The sequence below is a fragment of the Sturnus vulgaris genome, chromosome 7 (genome assembly GCF_052056855.1).
Source record: "Sturnus vulgaris isolate bStuVul1 chromosome 7, bStuVul1.hap1, whole genome shotgun sequence".
In the NCBI taxonomy this organism is placed as follows: domain Eukaryota; kingdom Metazoa; phylum Chordata; class Aves; order Passeriformes; family Sturnidae; genus Sturnus; species Sturnus vulgaris.
Window position 1 is genome coordinate 24,418,145 of NC_142249.1, and position 25,721 is coordinate 24,443,865.

Below are 25,721 nucleotides of genomic sequence, written 5' to 3' on the forward strand. Positions count from 1 at the left end.
CCACATTCCCCAAGCCTGTTGGCCATTGGAGTCTCCAATTTTTTCAGTCTCTCGAACTGTCCCGGACCGAAACTGAGCACAGTAATCCAGACACACTGTTTATCATTTTGCCTCGCCTCAGAATCACACTGAGGTTCCCCAAACCCCCGCAGTGGAAACCAGGACTGCTTCTGAAGGACAGTGACATGTACGGTATGGGTGAAACCTCATTTCAGGGAGAGACTCCCAACAGCCTCAGACACCAACCAAGCACCTCAATGCTGCCACTGCGTGCCCGGGCAGCAGCCAGCGCCCAAACTCAGATACGCTGTGAGCAGCCCGGGAAGCTCTTGAGCTGGAAAGTGAAAGAAGTGTTTTCCTTTCCGATTGGGATTTTCAGCTCACGGTTACTGTCAAAGGTTTCGTAACAAGGTTTCGTTTTCAGCACTGAGGAGTGGCACTGAGTGCTGCCACCCTGCCCCGCCGAGCCCTGTCCCGGGGGCCGGGCCCTCACGCACCACCCTCCAAGCGAAGCTGAAAGCGGTCCGGTGCTGAGCGGAGGGTTCGCGGCCGCGCTGCTCGCCAGGCCCGGGAGCAGCCCCCATCGGCGGCCCCCGGGAGCCCCGAGTGCGGCCATGGCAGAGGGCACCCGGGACGAGCTGTTCCTCTACATGATCTCCTGCTTCAGGCCGCGGCTGAAGCGGTTCATCCAGGTGCAGCCCGTGCTGGACCGGCTGCCGGCGCTGAGCGCGGAGGACAGGGACAGGGTGCGAGCGGCCGCCCAGCAGCGGGGCGCGGCGGCGGGCGCCGAGGAGCTGCTGCGGGCCGTGGAGCGGGGGCCCCGCGGCTGCGGCTGGATCCGCGAGTTCCTGCAGGCGCTGGAGCAGGGCGGCTGCGGCCTGGCCGCTTGCTACGCCAACCCCAGCCTGAGCCAGCTGCCCTCGCCGGCAGAGGAGGCCGAGCACGACCTGTGCGTGCAGCTGGTGCAGCTGCTGCACGGCACGCTGGTGGACAGGATGCGCGCCGTGCCGGTGGCCGAGAAGTGCCTGGAGATGGGAATCTTCCAGGACGAGGACATGGATCGGGTGAGTCCGGGCGCAGGCAGTGCCGCACACACTGGCCAGCCCCAGTGGCCGTGGGGCAGGTAGGAAGCCACAACTACAAATGGCACAGTAAATGGAAAAATGAAACCGGAGTTCCCAGGCTTGGGGGAAAAGAGATGATGGGTCCAGGTAAGCCAATGAAGACTCCTGACAGTGGGCCAGCAGGTAGGATGCCAGTTAAGAGCCTGGGAAAGAAAAAATGCCAGGAACAGATGGTTGGACCAAGACAACGTCTTAGTGGAAGAAATGTGTCATCCCTTACTTTACTTATCATTTTGCCACAGACCTGAGGCTCAGAAGATCACTATGGCCCTTGAACCATAACAGGAAGTAGTTATGGTCTATAGAATCCTAAAGAATACTTGAGTTAAAATAAAGCAAGATTTTCTGTCTGCTTTTTTGCTATAGGTTTACTAAGGACTGTCACAGTAGACAGTGAGGTGAGCAGAAATTCCAGTTGGACAGGAAGAAGGAAGTGTGAACCTTGGATGAAAACATTGCCCATTGTTTATTCTGCTTGGTTAAGAATGACTTGCCTGGAATGTGAAACCTACTTGAAAGTTAAAAAATATTGATATCCTGAAACAGTGTTAGAAAAAATTAAAATAATAGTTGCCATAGCAATAAGGGGAAAACTGGTAAACTAAGGGTGGAACTAAGTCACATTTGCATTCTGAACCTTTGCATCCACTTTTGAGGTAGTTTTATGCTCCATCTCAGTTAAATGACTGTAAGATACATAATTTTGTCTTGTGACCATCAGGTGGCAGCAATGATCAGATGCACCCTAATTGTTAGGGAGCCAAGCATGGTAACACAATAGGCAGATGCCGAGGTCTTTCAGGAAGCTACTGCCTCCATTCCCTGGTTATGGGTCCTCGTGTTCCCCCGGGTCACCTTCTTGCTGTTTCTATTTCCATCAAACCATTCATAATCCTGCCAGTTTAAACTCCAGTGGAGTTTAGGCTTTCCTGATGCCTTCCACTTTCCACACGCTTCCTTTTAGTGATGAATCTCAGTCAGGTGTACCCACTGCTATGCCTGCCCATTTCCTTGCATATCAGAATGCGTGATTCTTGAGCCTTGAGAAAATGGCCCTTGAGGCTAAACACCTGTCTAAGGCTGCTTTGCTCTTGGGGTCGTGGTTTTGTTCCCCATATGATCACTTGTCAAGTTCTGCTTGTGACAGTCTTGGGACATTGTTCCATAGCTTCTTTGAGGGCAATAGCCACTTTCTAGAGGCTTAGCTATTGTATTTTTAAGTAGGAGTTGAGATGATGAAGCCAGAGTTTAAGAAGGGAAATGTTCCATTTTATGTATGAGGTTATGTTACAGGTTAACGTAAGCTTTTTAACATGAGCTTTGGTAAACTGTGTGACACCATTTCTCCTTAATCAATGCTACCTATACCCTAAACCAGTCTGAACACCAATTATTATTCCACAATACTAATAATTATTATATAGTGGTTTCTGTTGTAACCATTGTCTAGTACTACCAGTCTCTCCAATTAAATCCCAGATCTCATAGGTTTTATATATCCTACCCAAAACCATATGGAATCAACATGAGATTGGACAAAATTGCAATAATTCTCTTCTGCTGAGTGGCGGGTCCACTTTATATCTTTATTTTTCAGTATATTTTAATGATGATAGGGAAATGCTTTTGCACCTATAATATTCTTAAGAACTTCCTCAGACCATTTTCGAAGTCTGTGTGAGGGTTGTTTCTGTTTGTTTTTTTTTTAATTTTACTAGATCCAGACAGTTACTGACAATCATGGGAACAGAGATGGTGCAAGGGAGCTACTGAGCAGAATAGTCCAGAAGAAAGATTGGTTCTCTTCTTTCTTGGTTGCTCTCCGTGAAACCCAACATGAAGACCTTGCGTATGATTTAAGTGGAAATACAGGAGGTAATAATCTTATTTCACTGGTACTGATGCGTGGATTTTTAATATTTCTTCTTTTTTTTTGTACTGTTACTTAAGACGTAATGCAGGATTCCCACCATATTGCTTTATTGCGACACTGTTACTAATGCTTTTGATCGTCCTGGGATTTCAAAATCAAGTTATGTAACAGCTTAATTGATAGCTTTTTAAATAGTAAAAATCCTTATTAAGCAATATGAGAATTGCGACAGTATGGACTTAGTTACAATTAAACTGAATCTTACTTTTAAAACCCATTGGTTTTCAGTTTATAATCATTCATTAAAAATACTCTGAAGATTAATTTGAACAAACAAAACAGACTTTACCTGAATTTCTTCTTCAATACAAGTGTTTCCTTTACAGAACGGTTTACAAATATTTTTGGCATTTTAAAGTTCTTTGCATACTTCAAGACATTCATAAGTCTCAAAACATTATAAAATTTACCAAAAATAATACAATTAACTAGTAAAATGGCTATTCCTTTTCATTCCTGTATAATGCTTATAATACTGTAAAGTTTTCCCAGTGCTCCCCTCTATTCTAAAATATAAAAAAGAAAGCAGCCCCCAAATAATTTATCCCTTTTTACTCCCCATATGTTTTATAAAATTTTAGAGACTAAATTATTTTAAAAGATTTCCCATTTAGCAGCTACAGCCTGCTGACTTGAGGAGCTCACCAGAACTGTCTCTGTGCTTTTAGTTGCTGCATATGGGTCAGAGCATTAAGATTGAGGTAAGAGGGACACGAGGGCGTCTCTTCCAGCTTTGGGCTGGAATCAGATGGTACTGCCAGACACAGACAGGCAGCTGTGATGTTTAAGGATGCAGTTCAAAGATGGTTGAGTGTTGCAGTCTGCAGGACAAGACCAACCAAGTCAGAACCTCAGAAGATCATTCTGAGTCAAACTCAGATGCTGGGAATACCTCAGCAGCTATTGTGATCCTAATTTTCATTCTGTGTTGCAGCTGTGTGAGGCTTAAATTCTTGTCTTCGCTACTTTGCCATTAGTAAGGTAAACAAAGTACTAATGCAAATTATTAATATTATTTTCTAATTTTTATCTTCAAGTTTTTTCACATTTTGCATTTGCATTTCTGACTTTTCAGTAGACCATATACAGTAAAACTGAAGTTTAATTCAATTGTTGATGGACTACTGAATGAATTTATTCTGCGATTTCTTTGTAATCTTGGGCAATGCAGGCCGCAAAACAAACTGTCCAGACTAATGCATAAAGCATGAATGGTGTTGCTCTTACCAGAGGATAAGTAATTTTCCATGTACACAGCAGTCCTGTATGCGTGTGGCTGCAGGAGCATGTCCTGACATAAGGTCATAGAGGGAAAACAGCTTCATTGGGTACTGTGGATGAAGAACACTGATGCTACATTTTATCATTGCAGATTGACCCCCTGGGATTTGTTACAGTAAAATATCTTGTTATTAGCAAACACCTATGCACAGAAATTGAGAACTTCATAAAAATAAATCTATTAACCTCCTTAAGTTTCGTTTCTAATTGTAAGTAAGTAAATTCTTAATCAATATTTATATTAAGGTCAAAATTCCAAACTGTAACATCTGAGTCAAGACCGTATGCTATACTGTTACGTGCATGATGAATACAGGTTAGTTCTGTGTTTTCTGTGCTCCACACTAAAAGAAATGAAATGTTGTATAAAACTGCCTTAGAATTTCTCCATATTTTCTGGGAACAGAGAATAAACAAAATGGGATGGAGCAGACTACAAATGAAGAAACAGAAGTTACAAGCCAACCAGGATACGTCACAGAGGAGAATTTGAAACAGGAAGAAAATGTGGATGATAGTTTCCACAGTGAGAACAGTGTGTTGGAAACATCCATGGAAAATAATTCTGTGGCATCAGGTTGGTCCACTAACTGGTATTTTGATCTGGTACCTGTGTGATTAAATGAGTAGTTTTCAAATATATTTAATATATTTTATAAAAACGTTAATATTATTAGATTAATATTTTATTTCACACCTATCCATAGTAGTCTTACGCTATCCAATGACAAAATTGGGTTAACATTGACAACTCCATACAGTGTTGACAAAGTTTAAGAGGAATGTTTTTATACCACTAAAACTGCAGCGGAATTAAGTACTTCTTTCTAGAAGGCTGGAAACTCTATATTGAAAAGCATTTTTTGTTTTGAAAAGTCCTTTAGTGCTTTTTAGTCCCTTAGTCCAGCAAGTAATTTTTCTTTTTTTTTAAGTTTTTTTACTTACAGAATATCAAACAACCTTTCCCATGTTGCACATACATACAGAAGTACATTTTTAGTAAAAATACTCAGAAATGGTTGAGGCCTGTTGTTCATAGAGATCCACTCTTAAAAACACTCCTTGGTCGTTGATTATGAGCAACAGCAATTACCAGCAACAATGCCCAAACACAGCTGTGAACCAGTGATTCAAACATACACTGCATGATTCAGGAACCACGTGTGTTCCAAGTTTGGATGGAGCTCAAACAATAGTTACAGCTAAGGTAAATCCTGCCTGAAATTGTACTAGTGGGTTTATTCAGCCAAAGGAGTAAGACAGCTAAGGCTGCTCTCTTTTTATCAAACATGATTTTTTTTTAATGGCTGTGAAAAATTGCAGCCTTTCAATGTGCAACAGTAGTAGCCTATTTCTCATTTAGCATGATATTAACAGGATACTACAATGCCTTGTTGGCAAGTAACTTGATTTTCCTAGGTTAGAACATAATTTGGCAGTATAAAGAAGAGGTGCCCAGTATATAATGATAATTCAAAATAGATTCGACTGGATTATTCATTCTGGACAAAGCTAAGACTCTTGTTGGACCTACTAAGGGTAAGTTTTCATTGTTGTTAGCCTGATCTTCTACTTGTCAGGTTGAGGATTACAGAATATTAGATCGATCTGTTATTAACTAGTGTGCCACAAGCTAACTGTAGCTAAACAACCACGGTCTCAGCACAGAACTGAAATTAATAGAGTCAGTATTAGCAGTTTGGGCAGTGAAATGGCTAAGAGTACATGGATTCCATCAGTTTGGTTCAGATTGACTTCAGTCTCATGGGGACTGTGTGCCTGCAAAGTAGTTAGAGCAAATCTCATTTGGTTTCAGCTGACAGTTTATTTCTTCTGATCTACACCATCTCTGTGATATGAACCAAAGTAGTGTAAGTGGAAACAATTGACAGATTGGCTGTAAAAGCAGCTCTGAGATGAACCAAAGCAGCAGTGTAGATGCAGGGTAACAAGGGCTGCCAGGAGGCAGTGCTGCTTGGAGATTTCTGCTGCCTCACGTTCAGCCATCAAGTGCAGTAACCGCTGATATCTATGCACTTGCACACTCAGACTTAACAGCACTCAGGTCTTTTTTCATTTCCTCTTTCCATCCTTTCTCGTGAATTCATAAGACTGTAATTTTAGACCAGGCAGATTAAAATACAAATGGAACCCAGATTCTACTTCCAATTGAGTTGGGAACCCACCTAGGTTGTGATTTGATTTTGTCAAGTGTTGTCAGTTTTGCAGTACACTCTCACCATTCCTTTATGTCTTGAGAAGGACATATTCAAGAAGAAAGAAGCTTTTCAAGTCATTTGCACAGATTGCAAATTACTCCATTTGCATTGTATCTGAGACCTCCCCTGATCCTTTTATTTAGGTAGATGAAACAGAGACAGTCAGAAGGTATGAGAGCAGTAAGGTCATAAAAAACAAGTAGAAATAGATATTTAGCCTAAGAGATAACTAGAGAAAAATTGAGCATGCAAAAACACAGGTAAGAAACTTCACACACACAAAATTACACAAAATTACTTATATAAACAACAATTTAAATAATAGCAGCTCTCTTTCAAGGCTTTCTTTTCATTGCATTCCATTGTCTCTCTACTCACTTTAGTACTCAGTGTAAAGTGACTGAAAATCTTCCTGTGAAATATTCAGCATTACAGTGTGCAAGCAAGACTCTTAAGGGAAGATTAGCAAAAGTGTTAAAAACAGCTGTTAGAATATTAACTCCTTTATCGCCATTATTTTGGAACTCCTTACTGATTTGGGCTTTTTAAACTTACTTTCTTTTAAAAGAAGTCAGTTAAGTTGCCACAATTTAAAAAGGAGAACATTATTCTATCCACCTTTCATTTGGAAGATGAGTATTTTGCATTTCACTTCACCACTTATGTTTTCTGTTGAGAGATTGTTGTATCATGCGTGCTACATGTTGTAATTCAAATAATTGTGTACAAAACACTTTATGGATTCATATTCTCATGACTTTCAGAAGGTCATTTTAGATGGGAAACCATATGGAATAGATACAAAGAATTTTAAATTTTATCCTCCCTTCCCTATTTTATGTGGCTTCCTGGAAAGTGAAAGCAAGAGATGGCAGTGTCGTCTTCATAGCTGGGAGTTCCCACTAATGCTACTAATTAGTTTGTCAGAGGTCTTTGAACATGCCTTGTAACTGGTGAGGTTTTGTTCTTTCTTGTGCCTTTCTGTTGATTGCATTCATTTGTTAGGAAAACTACTAATACCTAGCTCCTAGTGGTAGGTAAGATAGCTTCATAACTTTACTGAATGCAGACTAGGTTCAATTTCCACCTCAGTCACCAAGACTTCAGTAGTGTATATTCCAGGCATTCCTTCCTAGGACACTGTAACTTCCATTCAGTACTAAATTCTTATTCACAGAATCTATTTTGCTTTATGAATAATTTTTTGGGGGGACGGTAAGTTGCGAAAAATACGTGTATTTACGTATTAAGTTGCGAAAAATACGTGACCATAATAGGATATTCACTGGAAAGAACTTGATGGGAACACAAGTTCACTAGCTAATTAAGCAAAACTTTGGTCAATACTATAATTGTGATTCCATCTGCACGCTGTGGGCTCAGTTGCAGAGCGCTGTCGGTGAGCTGATCGCTCCGGGTGATGCTGTTCGCAGCAAATTTTCCGGGAAGAACTGGGTGTCTGCTTAGATACTTAAAGGAGTGAGTTTTGGGAAATCCAGCGTCATGAATGGCGCTGGCTGCCCAAGATGAGCGCGTGTAAGGCGAGGATGTCTCAGCAGAGGGCGAGCGGAGCACGGCAATCTCCGATCGCAGCGGAGCCGCCGAGAACCGCGGGCTCGGGGTCCGGGCCGGGGTCGCCGCTTCTCCGCACGGATCAGTAACTCAGCTCTGCTTGCATTTACTCGGGAACTGCGGTTTGCGCTTTTCATCTTGCACGAAGACACCTAAAAAAAATTTTCAAAATCGTAGTTTCTGGTTTTGTTTTTATTCTGCTACAGATGTAGCTCTCTAGGCTTACAGGGAGTAATAGAATGATCAGTTTGCCAGCAACTTTTTTTTTTTTTTTTGCCTTTCTGGAAAGATACAGTAAAATAGCACTAAAGGGGATTGATTATGCAGGTAATCATGTCTGGAACCCCTGCTTTTAAGCAATAAATCATGACCCATAGTGCTTTACTTTTGCCATGCTTTGGATATTAATCTTCCACTCGGTATTTTCTACCATAAGAAAATGAATTATATTGTTCATTTTTTTTATCATTACCAAAAATAGAGAAAATTAAATCTCAGCCATTCCCACCTGACATTCATCTAGCCTACTTTAACAGCATAGGGGGACAGCAAACAATATGTGTTTGCCATTCATTTTTGTACAGCAAATACATTATGTTACATTTCTTTGTGTTTTTCATTTAGAGTCAGATGTCTCCGTAGGAGATAGAAGGGTCAATAACTTGGATGAAAACCTGGGACAGAGCTACACAACCAGTGATTCAGGTATGTTTCCCTTCTGTTACTTAGTAATTGCAAAGTAAGCTCTGGGGGAAGTACTCTGTGAGTGGGCTAAAACAAAACTCAGTGGAGGGCTTTCTTTCACTGCAAACTCTGGTTTACTGTATTTAGATGCCAGACTTGGTTTGTTGTCAAACAGAAAGCAGATGACACTTTTAATGGTCTGGACCTAAGTCCTAGCCCCAAAACAGTCGATTTACTGAGATCATCTGAACGGGTCTCTAGACATCCTCATGGTACAAACTGGTCAGTGAAGCAGAATGATGAAATCACATAGGCTGAAGAGACTAGGAGTCATCCAGTGCAGTCACCTGGACAGATATCCAAAATGCTGCCACACAGACGTGTTTCTTTTGCTCTCAGAGAGGAGCTAGATTGTGCCTGACCCCTGCCTGGGTGAGAGGGAATAGGAATGTTTTAGAGGCAGCAAAAGGTGAGTAGAAGCATCTCCTGGGTACCTGCAGAACAATAATGAAGAATAATGACCCAAGTACCTTAGTAACCTTATTTGTAAAAGCAACCTAAGCAATGGGGGTTGCTATCTGAAGACCTTTGTGAATCTCACATTTAAACACATGTGCATGTTCTAAATATGGTTTTAAACCAGACATTGGACTGTGTGTAAATTATACTTAGCAGACAGGTATTATCTTGCTATGTATGAAGTCTGAGCCAAACTAAATATTGCTGTTCTAAAAGACATCCCAGTGGGGTTTTTTTGCCTTTTTTTTTTTTTTTTTCAAACCTCAGGCAAAACAAATTGGGAGCTGTCCACCATGGTGATCAGCCTGTTTACCTATACAGAATTCAAGAACTACTCTTTGGAATCTAGCCTTTATAAAATTTGCACTGGGACTATGTCTTGTACAAGGGCTAGAAAAAAATTTGAGCACCTTTCAAGCCAGATAAACCTAATAAACCTAGTATTATGTCAGTAAGGTCACTGTAAATATTCTATATCTTATGCCTGCAAAGTGTTAATTATAAATACTTGTAAAACACTTTCGACCTTTTAAAATATTAAAATTCACATATTTTATAAGTACACAGAAAATTCAGGATAGCTCAGATCTAAATTGCTACGCTACTTTTAGTCTGTGTATTGCTAACTCCAGAGAACTTACTTTGCACTTTATCAACTGAGGACACTCATCAGTCACGTTGTATTCTTTGTCTCACTCTGTCACATGAAATGTCTGGGTATGGGAACTTCTCTATTCTATGGACAGGCAGGCACACTGTATCAGTTGATCAGACTGAGCCAGGCTCCTGGCATTTGGCAGCACCTATGTATGTATGGCCTCATCCTTTAAGATTCCTGAAGTATCTCTCAGTAAGCAAATTGGGCATTTGCTGTATCCTGTCCAGAAAAAAAAAAAATCCAAAACACTACAGTTTTGTGAAGAATGGAGAACAGATTTTTTCACAGTTTTTGCTTGTTATATTTTCTGTACACATGTGGCTTTTAAAAACCACTAGTTTAAAAGTTTTCAAAAACATCCATGCTTTTTAATCATGCCTAGTAAATTCAGTGAGAGCAATAATTAGAAAAAAATGCTAAGAAGATGAAGATGCACTATTAATGGATTTTATAATTTGAAATTTTGCAGTAAGGCTGTTGACACTGACATGATACTGATTTTAATGCAAAGAATCATGTGTCATCAGCTGCATTTTTATGTGCAAAGTTCATTCCACATTTTATAAAATTGTGTAGTAATAGGACAATAGAATAATTATCATGTTTCTTTTAGCCCAGAGCAGCAATTCACACGGGCCTTGTATGAAGGCAGACAACTTCCTTAATGTTTTACTGAGCATGATGAAAAATCTTTATTTATTTAATTCGTTAATCTGTGAAAAGATTTCTGTATTAGCCTTTATCTAAACAAGGGCTGAAGAAGCTAGGAGAGAGCTAAGTTAAATATTTTTCAGGCCTGGACTGTTAATTGAGGATGTTAAGGAACTGAAATTTAACCAAACAGATGGGTGATAAAGTGCTAGTTTCAATATGATTTAGCTATTGAATTTAGCCAACCAGAAAACAAACAGCACTCTTCCTCAAAAGAGAGTAGTAGGAGTCAGATAAGTAACAGCAAGTACTCTCTGGTGCAAATGTCCCTGTGTCCAGGTAGCACTGCACTCACACTAAAAGGCAAAACAAGCAAAAAACACTTTAGAATGGCATTCAGATGTTTCCATCAGCAGTCTTTTATCAAGCTTCATTACTTTTTGTTAGTTTAATTTTATTTAATGGAATCAGGAATACTAGAAAAATATACTTATTTTGTGTGTAATGTATCAGTGATAATAAAATCCTCATGATTCTGCATTGAATGATATAATCAGGAAAGAAAACTAGGGTTTTTCTCCCCTCATTTTTAGTCTAGTAGAATGAATTTGTGCATTTTCTTCACTGAGGGCAGTTAATAACTGAAGAGTGATTGAAAGTTATTTGTAGGAAAAAAAACCATGAAAACTCAATTGAAATAAATCCTTCTGATAATAAGATATTTATAAATAAGTTCTGACTCCCTAAATATATGTAAACTCAAGAGACTTGATATGCTTTTCTTACTGCTCAAAATAATTCAACAGTATTTTTTTTTTACATTTAGAACATTGTTTCTTCTGTGAGCCATAGATCTAAACACTGCCATTGCATTTCCAATAAGAGATGGAAGGCTTTGGCCTTAGGTGGCAAATGTATATGGCTTTTTAATGAACATCCAATTGCATTATGTGTGAGTCAGGCTGAGGCAACGTAATCTACCATGAGTAGGTGTGATACATTCTGCAGTTAGCTCCATCTTGTATGGGCAATTGAATTTTCTTATCTATTTGGTCTTTATAACTCCCTTGCCCATTTTTAAGTATTCCAGATCTCTTTTTTTCTTTCTATGGGTCCATTTTTTATTCTTTGGGAATTATTTAAAAAGGTAGTTCCCTTGTAATCAAATAAATTCCAGTATTGATGAATGAGAACGTCACAGAAGCTTGGCTAGGTTGTAAATACTGCAGCTCCAAACACAACCTTTGTTGGTCCCAGTGCTACTGAACTGTATCGTTCGAATTTATACCTAGCAGTCATTTCTACATAAATGGGTGAAGCTGTACTGTGGCTTATTCCAGCTGCCCTGAGTGGTGACTGGATGGAAGCAGTTCTGATCCAGAGTTACACAGGTCCTCAGAGCAACATTGTCTATGCTATTGTGCTGTTTATATTTAATCTGAAGATGCTTCTGATAGTAAACTAGTATTTTTCCCTTTGACACTTTTTCACTCCTCTGATATATGTTCTGTGCCTCCTGTTTGAAACATATTTTGTTGTACCCTTAGATGAAGATGAAGAGGAGAGGAGAGCCTCACCTGAGCCAGATCTGACCCTGAGAGATTACCAGATGGAAGTTGCAAAGCCAGCATTGAATGGGGAGAATATTATAATATGTCTCCCTACAGGCAGTGGTAAAACCAGAGTGGCTGTTTACATTACCAAAGATCACTTGGATAAGAAGAAAAGAGCATCAGAGCCTGGAAAAGTCATAGTACTTGTTAATAAGGTAAGTTGGTTCCATTCTTTAAAGAATATTATTTTTCAAACATCATGCATTGTTAATACATACACTGTAAAATGAATATAAACACAATTCTCAGCTTCTCCAAGTGTACTGTGTTTAAAGACATACAGATCTAGACTATTGTCTCTATTGCAGCATCGTCCTGGTGCAAGCACAAATTATGTTAATGTACCCCAGTGCAAGTGCAAATTTAGATGTGCTGTAATAACCACATTATTGGAAAAAGTACTATTTCATTTTGTAATGAATTTTAAAAAATAAAAATTATTTTTCACATTCTGTTTCAATTTGTTAATGAAGGCCACCTAATGAGTCTCACAGTAGTTAAAGAATGTTTTGTCAGATTTTCTGATAATTGCTGTAATTTTTGCAGTTAAATTTAGCATATATATATTAATCTCCTATTGTAATATTAAAATATAGAAATATATTTAAGAATTATACTGAAATTGTAAACAATATCCATATCCTCTTATAAGAATAACTGTGAAAGCACGTTATAAGCGCAGTTAAGTAGCCAGAGCGTGCATGGTTTTTTCATTCTTTCAAAGGCTCAGTTAAACCAAAGTCCTTGGAACAAGAAGGTTTCACAGGAGAAGTTGAAGGGGAGAAATTGGTTTTGGGATTTTTGCTGCTTAATTTTCTTTTGTTCACCTAAGAACATTTGTGGCAAACAGGCATGTATTTTTAATCCTATGTCTAATATGTTTTAAATTCTTTGAAAACTTTTCTTCAGGTCCCATTGGTTGAACAGCATTTACAAAGAGAGTTTAGTCCATTCCTGAAGCGTTGGTATAAGGTTACTGGTTTAAGTGGTGATTCTCAGCTGAAAATCTCATTTCCTGAAGTTGTCAGAAGAAATGATGTCATCATCAGTACAGCACAGATCCTTGAGAATTCACTGTTAAATGCATCCAAGGAAGAGGAAGAAAGTGTCCACTTATCAGGCAAGTTTTTTATTCTGAAATCTTTACAGAGGGTATAAAAGTATGTCTCTATTCTGGAAAATTGCAGAGTAAAAATGTGCCACATTCAGTAAGGTCTTTTTCAATTTACTCGTTTTATAAATGCAAGCTGATTTATAAATGCAAGTCAAAATCAGATCTTAATAAGCATACAGGCCAAAATTAGACTCTATAGTTCATTTGTACTAAATATTTGTTACGCTTCCTATTTTATCTAAATAAATTCTTAAGCACAAATTTGTGCAAATGCAGTTACATTGATTCCACTTTCCAAGCTTGGTAGAGCATTGAGTCATATCACATGGAAGCCATATACAAGATGAGAAAAAAACTATCAAAACTCAAACGCATTTGGTAGTTTGAGAAATACGATGGAACACCAAAAAAAGCCAATCTGTTGTAAAAGTTATGTTCTTTAAAGTCCTGTAATTTTGCTAATATTTAGTGATCTAATGGCTTATAACTGTGTCTCTCTGAGCTCAGCAGATATAATGGTTTCCTACAACAGATGAAGGAAGCTGAAGAAAGCAAAAGATAAAGAAGGCAAGAATGTTTTCCCAGAATGCTAAAGTGGCAGGTATCTCTGAGACATCAGAAAGGAAATGTTATTATCTCTCAGTGAGGTACAAATAGAACAAACAGCCCATGACGTCAGCTCCAGGGCTTGGGCTGCAGTGGCCTTCCTCTGTGAGATGTTAACTTCTCCTGCAATCAGCTCCTCAGATGATGCAGGATGTAGAGGAGAGCTGTGATATTCAAAACAATGGCCCTGAGATAAAAGTATTGGTCTGGGTGTCACAGAGACAGCAGAGAAGCCTGAAAGGTTGGTCTGGGTTTATCAGTGCCTAGTGCTAACTGGGGTATGCTTGATCCAAACTCCTGCAGAGCCACTTGGGTACCTCAGAATTGCATTCCCTCCTTCAAAATGCCTTGCTAGGCAGAGTATCAGCAATTTTCTTATACTTACTTCCTCTCCACTGCATCTAAGTTAATAAACTTTCCTACATCTGAATCATTTTGGATTGCTGTATGGAGGCATCTGAACGTTTCTACTGGAACTGCTGGCCTGTTTAGAATTGGGCTGAGTCCCAGCCAGATTGTGTAATGAAGTGGGTTGAATGGGTTTCACACTTCACAAAGTTTCCTTCATAAGGAGCTACATTTTTTCCAGAACTCAGGCAGCCCTGCACCTCATTTTTTTCCATGCTATTACACCTGTGCTAGTAAGTTCAGCTGGACCAAAGCCAAGAAAGCATGAACACAGCCAGCTCCATTTCTATGGCTGTGACTTGGTTAACTCGCAGCCTTTATAAATCATCCTGATTAGTTACAAGTTTTTTCCAGATTTTTGTGCGTACATTTTTCTTCTGTTTCCACAGAGGTCTGCATTACACATAACATGGAATTCCAGCCTCAGTGAAATGGAGGGGACTCTCTTAATTGCATTTTACCAAATGTTTACTCTCTTTACCAAGGACTGAAATCACTGTATAGACTTTGTAAAAGCTTCCTTAGTAGAAGAAACATATCTCTTCTGATAGGTTAGTTTCTCCACAAGTAGTTGTAGGTATATGCATGGTAGAGATGATGGTCAGAATCAAAGGGAGTAAGTTCATGTTGGCAGAATAACTGAGAAACTGCCAGCACTGCTTCTGAAATCTTGCAATATGTAGAAATCTTGGAAATAAATAAAAGTTTAGATTTGAAACTACATCACTCCTGTCCAGACTGGCTTCCTGAACTACTGTGAAGGCAATCAGCTTTCCCCACTGACATGGAGCACTGGCTTACTTTCCTAGCAGAAGCGTTTAGTGTAGCCTTTAAATATAACTTCCCTTGTTTAGTCTCTGTCTTTCTTTAGGTCCTTCAATACCAGCTAAGACTGATTTAGTTGTGTTAATTTCCAACTTCTGCTGCCAGTTGTTGAAAACTGACTTGTAATGATGCAACAATTTGAGGACATCAGTATGTTTACACATTAATGTGTAAACAAGACCATGGAAATTGTCCCCATAAAAAAAATATATGTAAAAGTTGAACCCTGCTCATTTCAGTGATCTTCTATGCAGTCATGTCCACAGACTTTCCTCAAATTGTTGGAAACAATGTTGAATTAGAGAGTTACTGGCTAGCTACAGAAGGACTGGGAGCTCCATAAACCAGTTTTGCTGTTAGAGAAACAGAAAAATGTTCATGAATCTTTCAGCTCAGAACCTTGAAATTTATGTCACTGGCTGCATGTGCAGATACTTTAAAGATATGTTTTCTATATTTTTGAGAAATTTTAAACAAAAAATAATTTTAATTTTCCCTGTTGCATAGTATATTGCTTGCATGTAAATATACTGTGACCAAAAAGCACACAATGCATGTCTGAATTTCCATCAGTTTCCTCCACTACAAAAGAGAGATGAGTGGTAGTGCTCCCACTAATCTGTTTGTTCTTTCCACTAACACATCCATAAAGTAATATAAATCTTTTAATTGGACACTAATATGGAGAAAATCTCTGTGTTGCTACAAAATGAAAGCGTATTCTGACCACAACAAGCCTTTCAAGAATGTCTGAAAGGCTTCTAATATGTTATGTATCTTTTCAAAAGCAAACAATATGTAGTTTGTCAGACAACACAGTTATGGATATAAAAGATAGTATTGCATTCAGCTCTGATATGTTCTTACCATTGGTAAGAGATGAAAAATATTTCTCTGAAATTCCTTCTATCATCAGATTGTTTTTGCAAAAATAGAAAGTCTTTTTTTCCATCACATGAACTGCAAAACTACTTGGCACATAAGGACTGTAGCAAAGGTTCCAAAGTCCATTAAATGTATTCAGCATCCATCCACGCCTTCCTCCAACATTTCAATTTCCTAGTGCATTAGTTCTCAGACAAACTGATGGGTTCTTTTCAACACTGTCCTAACATGTTATAAGATTTAGTCACTCAAATTCTGCATTTTGAATTAAAATTATTCACTTTAGGAGTCTTTTTTATTTTCCAGATTTTTCCCTCATCATTATTGATGAGTGTCATCACACTCAAAAGGAAGGTGTCTACAACAATATAATGCGACGTTACTTAAAAGAAAAGATGAAGAACAGGAAGCTGGCAAAAGAAAACAAACCACTGATCCCACAGCCTCAAATTCTGGGACTTACAGCCTCACCTGGTGTAGGAGGTGCAACATCCTACTCAAAAGCTGAAGAGCATATTCTGAAAGTAAATAGCCCTAACACTTACAAACCATCAAAGGGATATTGTCTTGTTCAAATACAACTTTTAAAGTCATTTTTAGGCTCCAAATAGACAATCTGATTTTTTCTTCTGTATATGGAAGTTCAGCTCATAACCATGTACAAAGATTACTTTACAGGAACGGTAGGGTTACTGAAAAGGGAAGTTAAATGATTGCCTCATTTGAAAAAAATTCGCAAGATGAGAGGCAAGAAATCCATTATGTAGTAGGGTTTTATGGTTACTAAAATCTTATTGTTCCAATGATGGCTTATAATTTACTGTGTATCCCTTAATATTAGAGACACAACATATTTGATGTCTGTATTTCTGAAGACATTGAAAAGATCACCTGGCAGTCTTCCTTTACTGTTTTTTCTGCTCGGTATAATGTTATGTTTTCCCTTATTACGTAATGACGTTTCCTTGGAAGAGGTCAAAAGCAGAAAAGTCCAGTTGAGTTGTGCACTTACCACAGAAATTCTCTCTATGTCTTCGTGTTCCAAGAAAGATTATCTCAAATAATTTTCTACTCTCATAAAAGCTCTTAGTTTTATAATGAATCCCTAATATTTATTTTCTCTTTTTCTATTTCACCATTATTTTTATTTATTTTGTGCTCCAAAATTTACTCTTCCAAAATGCTGATGCTATTTTCCTTCTCAAAATACTTGGTTTGCATCCTGATCAACAATTTTTTTTCCTGCATGCAAGCATCACTTCTGGTCTAAAAAGTAACTTGTGCAGTTTATCTCAAATGTTTTTCAAACATTTATTGTGGATTTTATTGTGCTGATACTGCCTTTATCCAATTTTTGTGGGAAGAAAGTCAAATTATATAAACCTCAATATCTAAATAAGAATCTCTGTTGCATTAATTCAGTTTTCATGTGAAATAACTCATTTAATATTAAAGAAATAATTTTTTTTTTCCAGATCTGTGCCAATCTTGATGCATGTAGAATTATGACTGTTGAAGAGCATGCCTCCCAATTGAAGAATCGGGTGAAGGAACCATCTAAAAAAACTGTGATTGCAGATGACAAAAAAAGGGTATGTTTTTCCAAAAAATCAGTATTAAAGTTATATTGCCCTTTAAAAATGTCTTGAAACATTTGCCCAGTGCTTCTTTTCTATAGACTTTTGATGATCCAGAGTGCTAATTTGAATATTGCTGCTTTCCTCTATTTCAAAAACTATCAGTAAAGTCAAATAGAACTAAATTTTTATTTATGTTAGTTATATTTTAAGTTATCTGATCAAAAAGCCCTCTAAACCTGAAATATTTGTATTGAAGTGATGATATAATATTCCATTTTTTTAAAAAGTGCTATTTCACAGTATAATTTTTGTAATATTCTGAACTGTGTAATGCCATAACACTAAACATGGTTAGCAGCCTTACTTTTTTTAATTTAAGGTGTAAATTTTAAAAAATTACTCAATGTAGTACTAGCCAATATTTTTTGTTGCCAGAAGATGCTTACTTACTTTACCTGATCAATTTATTTCTAGGATCCATTTAAAGAGCGAATTACTGAGATCATGACAGAAATTCAAAACTATTGCCAGCTGCATCCAAAGTCTGAGTTTGGAACTCAGACATATGAACAGTGGGTGATCAGAGAAGAGAGAAGAGGTAACTGCATGGCAAATATACCCCAGCTTTGGATTTCTTTGGGTCGTTCTATCCTATTACTTTATTTGTATTTTTGTTCCCTTCTAGCTGCAAAAGAAGAAAAACGCAGGGAACGTGTCTGTGCAGAGCACCTGAAGAAATACAATGATGCTCTCCAGATAAATGACACCATCCGAATGGTGGATGCCTACAATCACCTAAATAACTTTTATAAGGAGGAGAAAAGTAAGAAGACAGTAAGGAGTGATGATGATGATGATGATGAACCAGCAGTATCAAAACAGGATGAAACAGATGCATTTCTAATAGATTTATTTCATGGTGAGTTTAAAATACATTGTGATATTTAATATTTGAAATCCATAATTGTGCATTACTGTGGTTTTCATGGGCCCATTAGTTACTGCATCCAAGAGATTGCTGTGTTGTTTATTATCACAGCACCTTGACATCCCAGTTCATACAGCTTAGAATGCATTAAACGATATATCATCGTGGGATCATGTCATAATATGTAATAATGGTTCTTCACCTCCCACCTAAAGGCACCTTTTTTTGCTGCTAGTAAGTAAAAGCTGTTCTGTGCTTTTATCCAGTGAAGTGCCCCTAAGGGCACTCTTTAACAGATACATGAAATATGTAATTCAGTACACATTCTTGGGGGGCAAAAGGTTGAGCAAATGGAATACAAAAGTAATGAAATTATGAGTTCTTAATCAACCTTTTCTGCCAAAGTTTGTTTGTCTATATACTAAGAAAGGAAAGTGCTGACTTTGAGTTAGTTTCAGGTAAAGAACATTTAGTTAGAGAATTAAACTGCAAAGACCAAAGTTAGCTGCCTTTTTTTCAGATCAGTCACCTTGGAACTAGGATTCATTCATGAATCTTTTTTGCTCAGTTTTTTTCCTTTACTGCCTTTGCAATGAGAAAGAGCTAGACAAGTTTGCTCCCATCACCCATGGCTCTTGGGTGGTGCAAACAAAAACAGATTATACTGCAGAGTGTGACCCAGCTTCATGTATCCAATGAACTACAAATTTTTCTCGCTATCATTGAGAAATTCAGGAAATGAAAAAAACCCTATAGGTTAAATAATGTCAGCATGGTTTTAATGACTTTTCATACATGTCTATTCCCCTTGTTTAGATTTTCAGTAGTGAGCTGTTTCTGAGAACGAATTCAAACCAGCTAAAAAGGAAACTTAGTTTCGTTAGTGTAATTTCTGGCTGCTTTTATTTCTGCAGGTAATTGAAGTCCAAAAAACCTGATAAATTCCATTTTGTTAGGATTTTACCACTGAAAGTTCTGGGAGTAATAGAAGAAAATCTAAAATTTCTCAACTTTAAGAGCAGAATTCATCTTTGGGTGATAGACCCCCTGGAGCGTAGTGTAGGTTTAACTAAGGTGGAAAATTGTGGGAGTTTGTTATGTTTGTCTACTTTTTGTATGTGTTTCTATGTTTGATTACATTCTAAAATATGGATAAGACTAGTCATAAAGCCACTGTCTAGGTGGAGTAGCAGTTTGTGGTACATTGAGTATGATTGCCTTGGATTAGTTACACTGCCCTAGTCTGCACAGGGTCATGGCATCTGAGCGTGCTAACACACGAAGTCAGTCCCTGCCTTGAAGTGTTCTTGTGTTTGCATAATCATCTGTTAATGACATAGGTTTTTAAATACTAGAAGTGTTTTAAAAATTTAAAGCATATGAGGAATCCTCCCTTCTTATGGTCTATATAATAGATTAGTTAAAGAGAGTAATTCATGTGATAATTCACTGAGTCCATTGAAATGTCTTGGAGCTGTAATACTAATAACAATGTGCCCATGCTGGTGTCTACTATACTGCATGTTTCTAGTGAGGATTCCTACTTTAATTCATGTCCCAAGGACAATTTATGCCTAAATTTATAAAAACATTACCAGCTCCAAGGCTGTGCATATTAATCTGTTTCTCCTTGTAAGACTTTTTTTCTGTTATTTTAAAATAGTTTTGTCAATATTACAAGCTGTGATTTAGATCTTTATTACAGTGCATTTGACTGTACCAACTTTGTGTATATAGGCAGGTTTTTCCTTTGGCTTATTCTCACCATGAAATATAGGCAAAGTGTAAGATAATGGTGATTTATTTTGATTGATCAGAGTTTTTCTTGGCTATAAACTCACTTAAAAAATAATTGGTATGCCACAGCTCTTCAAACTGAATGTGAATTAGCCATGCTGAGAGAATCATATAGAAGGTTGCTCTTTGCTTAGTGGGTTTTGGAGTTTATTTTGTTTTGAACTGTTATTTTACATGGTTACATATTCTTAATTTACATCTGTTCTTTTTAAAGCAAAAAAGAAACAGCTGAAAGAGCTGACAGGAAAGCCAGAAAATGAAAATGAGAAATTAATAAAGTTGAGAAATACTTTAATGGAGGAATTCACGAAGACTGAGGAACCTCGAGGAATCATTTTCACAAAGACTCGTCTAAGTGCCTTTGCTCTATTCCAGTGGATTAAGGACAACCCAAAATTTGAAGAAGTGGGAATTAGGGCCCATTATCTGATCGGCTGTGGACATAAGAGTGAAATGAAGCCCATGACTCAGGTACAGAACCATGCATGTCAACATTACCTCTTGTACATGATTTTGGAAAACATCTTGTTTTAGTACTGGGCCAGTGAACTGAAGTTCAGAGCCCAGAGTTCTGGTTTCATACTTGCTAGCAACTTATCTTTATAAAGACATGTGAATAATAATGTTGGAATAATTTTATTTCCACAAGTAACGATCTGTTGGATTCTGTGGCAATAGGAGTAGCCAGCATCCACTACCTAGAGCCTTGTATAGTCAAAACGGACCCAAGTTGTAGCAAGGCATGGGAAGCAAAAGTAAACAAAATGGAAAGAGCAAAACTGAATCATTAAATGAGTTTATACTTATCAGGACAACAGTAATTCATGTTATATTTTAGCTGCTGAATTGAAAAATAAAACTACAAAGCTGATTATGCCTTTTTGTAATATCATTGCTTAAATCAAATTACACCAATTTATATGCATGCTTCACGCTGACGCATAACCACTGAAAGAAAACTTGCCAAAATTCATACCAAAAATATCACAATTGATCACTCAATTGTGTCCATCTTGTACCATTACATTGATTTCATGCACCACATCTCTCTGGGGATTTATACTTCCAATTAAAACATTCTCAAATCAAAGTACTTTGTGTCTCTTCTGTTCTGCTCTTCACTCCCCATGTCAGCATTTAAGCACACATGGTGTGTTTTGCTGCTGGGCAGAGTCCATTTTATGTTGCTCCACTGAGTTGCAAGGAAAAAGGTTCTCTCAAAAAATTCTCTCCAAAAGTTGCTTGAGTTCTATCAGACTTGATATTTAATTTCTGTGACACATTGCACAAACAAAATAGCTTTTGTATTTTGAAACTGACTATACCAAGTAGCAAGTTTCTGTTCCTCTACTCAAGCTGGTGACAAACCCAGTTGATTCAGAAATCTGTGATTTAGATATTTTCTTTTTTAAGTGTATCATTGTTCTTTTTGATGCAACACAGATGTTATGGTCTACATTTATTATGGGGAATATTAAGTGCTTTAGAACTAGAGCTGGAAGTCTATATTTTAATTGGAAATTACCAAAGTGATAGAAAATCCATTTTATGAATAAGTACTTAAAGAATTTGAAAACAATAGAATAACTATATTGTCAAATCTCCTAGTACCTGTGATGTAGGTTATGAAGTTCCAAGCTCAGTTGCTGTAAAAGGATTGGCTTCTGTTCCCTCCTCTCTCAAAATATGATGTGCTGAACACCTGTTATATTCAATAGGAACTCCTTCCTTTGCAAGATGCTTAAATGCAGTTATTAAAGCCACTTGATGTTTGGCACTCGGCTCAGAAATGATGGGACTGTAATTCCTGAAACTCATTAATTAGAAGAAACTGGTAACAGAAACTAATACTGAAAGTTAATTTAATGATTTTAATTTACAGAATGAGCAAAGGGAAGTTATTGATAAATTTCGACATGGAAGTATAAATTTACTAACTGCTACTACTGTAGCTGAGGAAGGCCTGGACATCAAAGAGTGTAACATCGTTATTCGCTACGGCCTCGTCACCAATGAAATTGCCATGGTGCAGGTATGAGTTTTCTGCATACCTAACTTGTTTTAACATTTTGTTTTGCAGTGAGCAAATGGTGAATCATATACCTGACATTTTAAAATAGTTTTTAAATACCTGAATGCTATAAGAGAAAAAACTCTTGCAACAAGGTTCATTTCCAATTGCCATCCTCAGTCCATATGCAATATAAAATTTGCCTCTCTCTGTAATGGTGTAGCATCTGTTCAAAGTTCTACACAAACATTTAAGCTCTTTTAATAGAAGAGATACGAGAATATGGTCGTCAGATCAGTTGGTACAAGAGGCATTTGTACCATCAGTGTACAGAGACCACACCATCATCAGCTACGGAGAGGTTATTGCATATCAGAATACCAGTCTGACACATGCTCTCATTTAACCTGTGAACACAAATATTTATATATTTAATATTTTAATGCATGCTTATATTTTGGTGACAGAATACAGTTTTGGCATTGCAAAACATGCTAATCACAAATCTCGTGAGCAGTTCTCACAGGTATTGTGGATGATACTTCAGAAATAGTATGTGTTATTCACTGATTCTTTATCTGTCTGAGTTAAATGGAAAAAACTGCTCTTTGGAGATGGTGTATATGGAATAGTGCATGTACAAAATTAGGAAAAAATGTTGTGTGATGTAATAGGGAGTACTGTGGTGTTTATTTTTGTATTCCTTGCAAATTGTAGGCTCGTGGTAGAGCTCGATCTGATGAAAGCACCTATGCTCTTGTGGCTTCAAGTGGCTCAGGGGCTGTTGAACGTGAAGATGTGAATATTTTTCGTGAGCAAATGATGTATAAGGCCATTCAGCGTGTCCAGAAGATGCCACAGGAAGAGTATTTAAATAAGGTATTTACTGCAACTCTGCACTTTCCCTTTAAGGAAAACTGATTTGTATTATATGAAATAATTTTTATTTGAAATCTACTTGAGGAAAAAAATTTAAAATAATACTAGTTACTACATATGGCTTTGAATTCTTTTGCCAATATTTGTTTTATAATCTGTTTTCTTGTCCTTTAGAAAGGTCTGGTTTTCTGTTGGTAAGGGGAAAACACACAAGCAAAGGAAAATTGACTAGAAGCCATGTTGACAGTGAACTCAGTGAAATAACTGAGAAAGAAAACTATTACTGTCATTCCAGCAGAATGTTACAGTGCTTTTCCTGATCTGTTTCTAGATTCAGAGTTTCCAGTTGCAAAGTATAGTGGAAAAACAAATGAAGGCAAAGAGAGATCAGTGCAAGACATACAAGAAAAATCCTTCACTAATAAAATTCTTATGCAAAAATTGCTACAAGCCAATATGTTCTGGAGAAGACATACAAGTTATTGAAGACATGCATCATATCAGTGTGAAAGAAGATTTCCAGTAAGTGTTTATGAACTACTTTATCTCTTTCAGGCAGAAACAGATTCTCTTTTCATCAAGGCTGTATCACGGCCTGTAACCCTCTAGGCCCCGTGAGAAAAAAAAAATAGATTATTCCAATATTGTTGGGTCCTATGCTCTATGGAGTTTACAGTTAAGGAGCTTTAACAAAATGTTTGTTCTTATTCCTGATTTCAAAGTGAATTGAGTTTAAGACTTAAAAAAATTATGCAGCTTCTGTGGTACTATTAACTAGGTCACTTACTGTGTAGGATGGTATGTATTCCACTCTGCACAGGCTAATAGTAACCTTCAGGATCAAGTACTCCCCAAACAAATGATGCAAGAATGTGCACAAACTCTGCAGGTCTGGGTAGTCAGAACCAAATGATTCTGCTAAGAGCTAATGTTGGGAATAATATACGGAATAAAAAGAAAACCTTTAATTTTCAGGTATTATTTCTTGGACAGTTCCCTGGCACCTGAAAAACCAAGCTAGATCTGTCTGTTATTAGAACAAGAGCCTGCTGCTCCCACTTTAAGATGTATGAGGGAGGATGCAGGTCCTGAAATGAAATTAAATGCAGAGGGACATGGAGTGCATGTGTATTTCATCATTACTTAGGAGCATGAAGCATGACCTTGCATTTTCTCAAGCTCCTCAATGTCAGTCAGAGAGTCTATGACTTTTTAGGTTTCATATCTGATTTCAGCAATCTTAGTCACTGTTTATATATGTTTGTATGTAGCATGGAATGACCAGTGGATTCTAATGGGTGCTGTCTGTTTTCCAGAAGTCTTTATCATACAAGAGAAAATAAAACACTGCAAGATAAGAATGCTGATTACCAAACAAATGGGGAAATTATATGCAAAGACTGTGGACAAGTGAGGAACATCTTATTTTCATACTCTTCTTCTTGTCTGTATTTATTTCTGTTTAATGATCTTGTCTTATTTTATCTGAAATGCACTTTCCTTCTGCTTGCAGGCTTGGGGAAATATGATGGTTCACCGAGGTCTTGACCTGCCTTGTCTGAAGATTAGAAATTTTGTGGTTGTGTTTGCAGACAAGAAAACAACAAAGCAAATCTTTAAGAAATGGGGAGAGCTGCCCATCAGGTTTCCTAGTTTTGATTATGCAGCTCATTATCCTTCAAGTGATGAAGATTAAGGACTTAGAATGAAAATAAAAGCCCTTTTCAACTTCTCTCTGTTGATCAGAGGCTTCTGTGTCCCATACAGAATGCTGCATCATAAGCACTGTAAAAGCTCCTGGACATAAGAAAACTGTCTTGAAGACAAAAAGTGGAACAAGAAAGGAGAAGGACAAAGTCACACAGCTGCTGTCTGCACTCAGATTTTTACGCCTGGACAGAGATTGTAGTCATATGTATTTATGGAACAAACTCCTGTCTCTTCACTACAGGGTGACAACACTGCCAGAAGTGTGTTAGATGACCTCTTGTCAATCCCAGACCATTGAAAAGAGACCTTAAGATATGCCATGGTCGTTATTTTCTCCATGCTATAACCATTTTGAAGATAAAGTATCTTAAAAGAAGAGCCATGTAAAGAAGAGATTACCCATTATTTCTGAATCACTGTTGCTACGTCAGTGTTTTCATGACTGAGTTCCTCCCTTCATAAATATAGCTGAAAGTTCATACACTTTGACAGACTAAATTAAGTTTGCCTTAGAAGACATTTCAAAAAATCAGACCCTTAACTTGAAACTGATTATTTTAGTGTTTAAGATGCACTTTGCCAAAGTGACTCTCTGTGTGTTATTTTCATAGGATTGTTAGACTGGCTACATAATGAGTTGTGTATATTTTTCAATAAATTGCTATAATTAACCTTTGCCAACTGTGATACTGTTAATTCTCTTCCACTGGAAGTATTTAGACAA

General features: G+C 37.6%; 1 protein-coding gene across 2 annotated transcripts; it reads left to right on the forward strand.

Annotated features, from left to right (window-relative positions):
- The first annotated feature begins 556 nt into the window (after positions 1 to 556).
- IFIH1 (interferon induced with helicase C domain 1) lies at positions 557 to 25,673 on the forward strand. Of its 2 annotated transcripts, none has more exons than XM_014880890.2 (16): positions 557 to 1,064; positions 2,843 to 2,999; positions 4,745 to 4,915; positions 8,754 to 8,834; positions 12,189 to 12,409; positions 13,164 to 13,374; positions 16,399 to 16,616; positions 17,568 to 17,684; positions 18,147 to 18,270; positions 18,358 to 18,591; positions 20,612 to 20,868; positions 22,280 to 22,429; positions 23,126 to 23,287; positions 23,619 to 23,809; positions 24,607 to 24,697; positions 24,801 to 25,673. In XM_014880890.2, exons 1-16 carry the CDS (start codon positions 615 to 617, stop codon positions 24,981 to 24,983), a joined length of 3,018 nt encoding a protein of 1,005 aa, XP_014736376.1. In that variant the 5' UTR covers positions 557 to 614; the 3' UTR covers positions 24,984 to 25,673. The 2 variants fall into 2 exon arrangements, with proteins under 2 accessions (XP_014736376.1, XP_014736377.1); XM_014880891.2 differs by having other exon boundaries at positions 562 to 1,064; positions 24,604 to 24,697.
- The last annotated feature ends 48 nt before the right edge of the window (positions 25,674 to 25,721 follow it).

What these genes read in the sequence shown, in the direction of transcription:
- IFIH1 (XM_014880891.2), top strand. Translation starts at nt 615, where the DNA reads ATGGCAGAGGGCACCCGGGACGAGCTGTTCCTCTACATGATCTCCTGC. An exon ending in CTACACAACCAGTGATTCAG is followed by an intron (nt 8,835 to 12,188) that starts GTATGTTTCCCT and finishes TTGTACCCTTAG; the next exon opens with ATGAAGATGAAGAGGAGAGG. An exon ending in AAATGAAGCCCATGACTCAG is followed by an intron (nt 20,869 to 22,279) that starts GTACAGAACCAT and finishes TTTAATTTACAG; the next exon opens with AATGAGCAAAGGGAAGTTAT.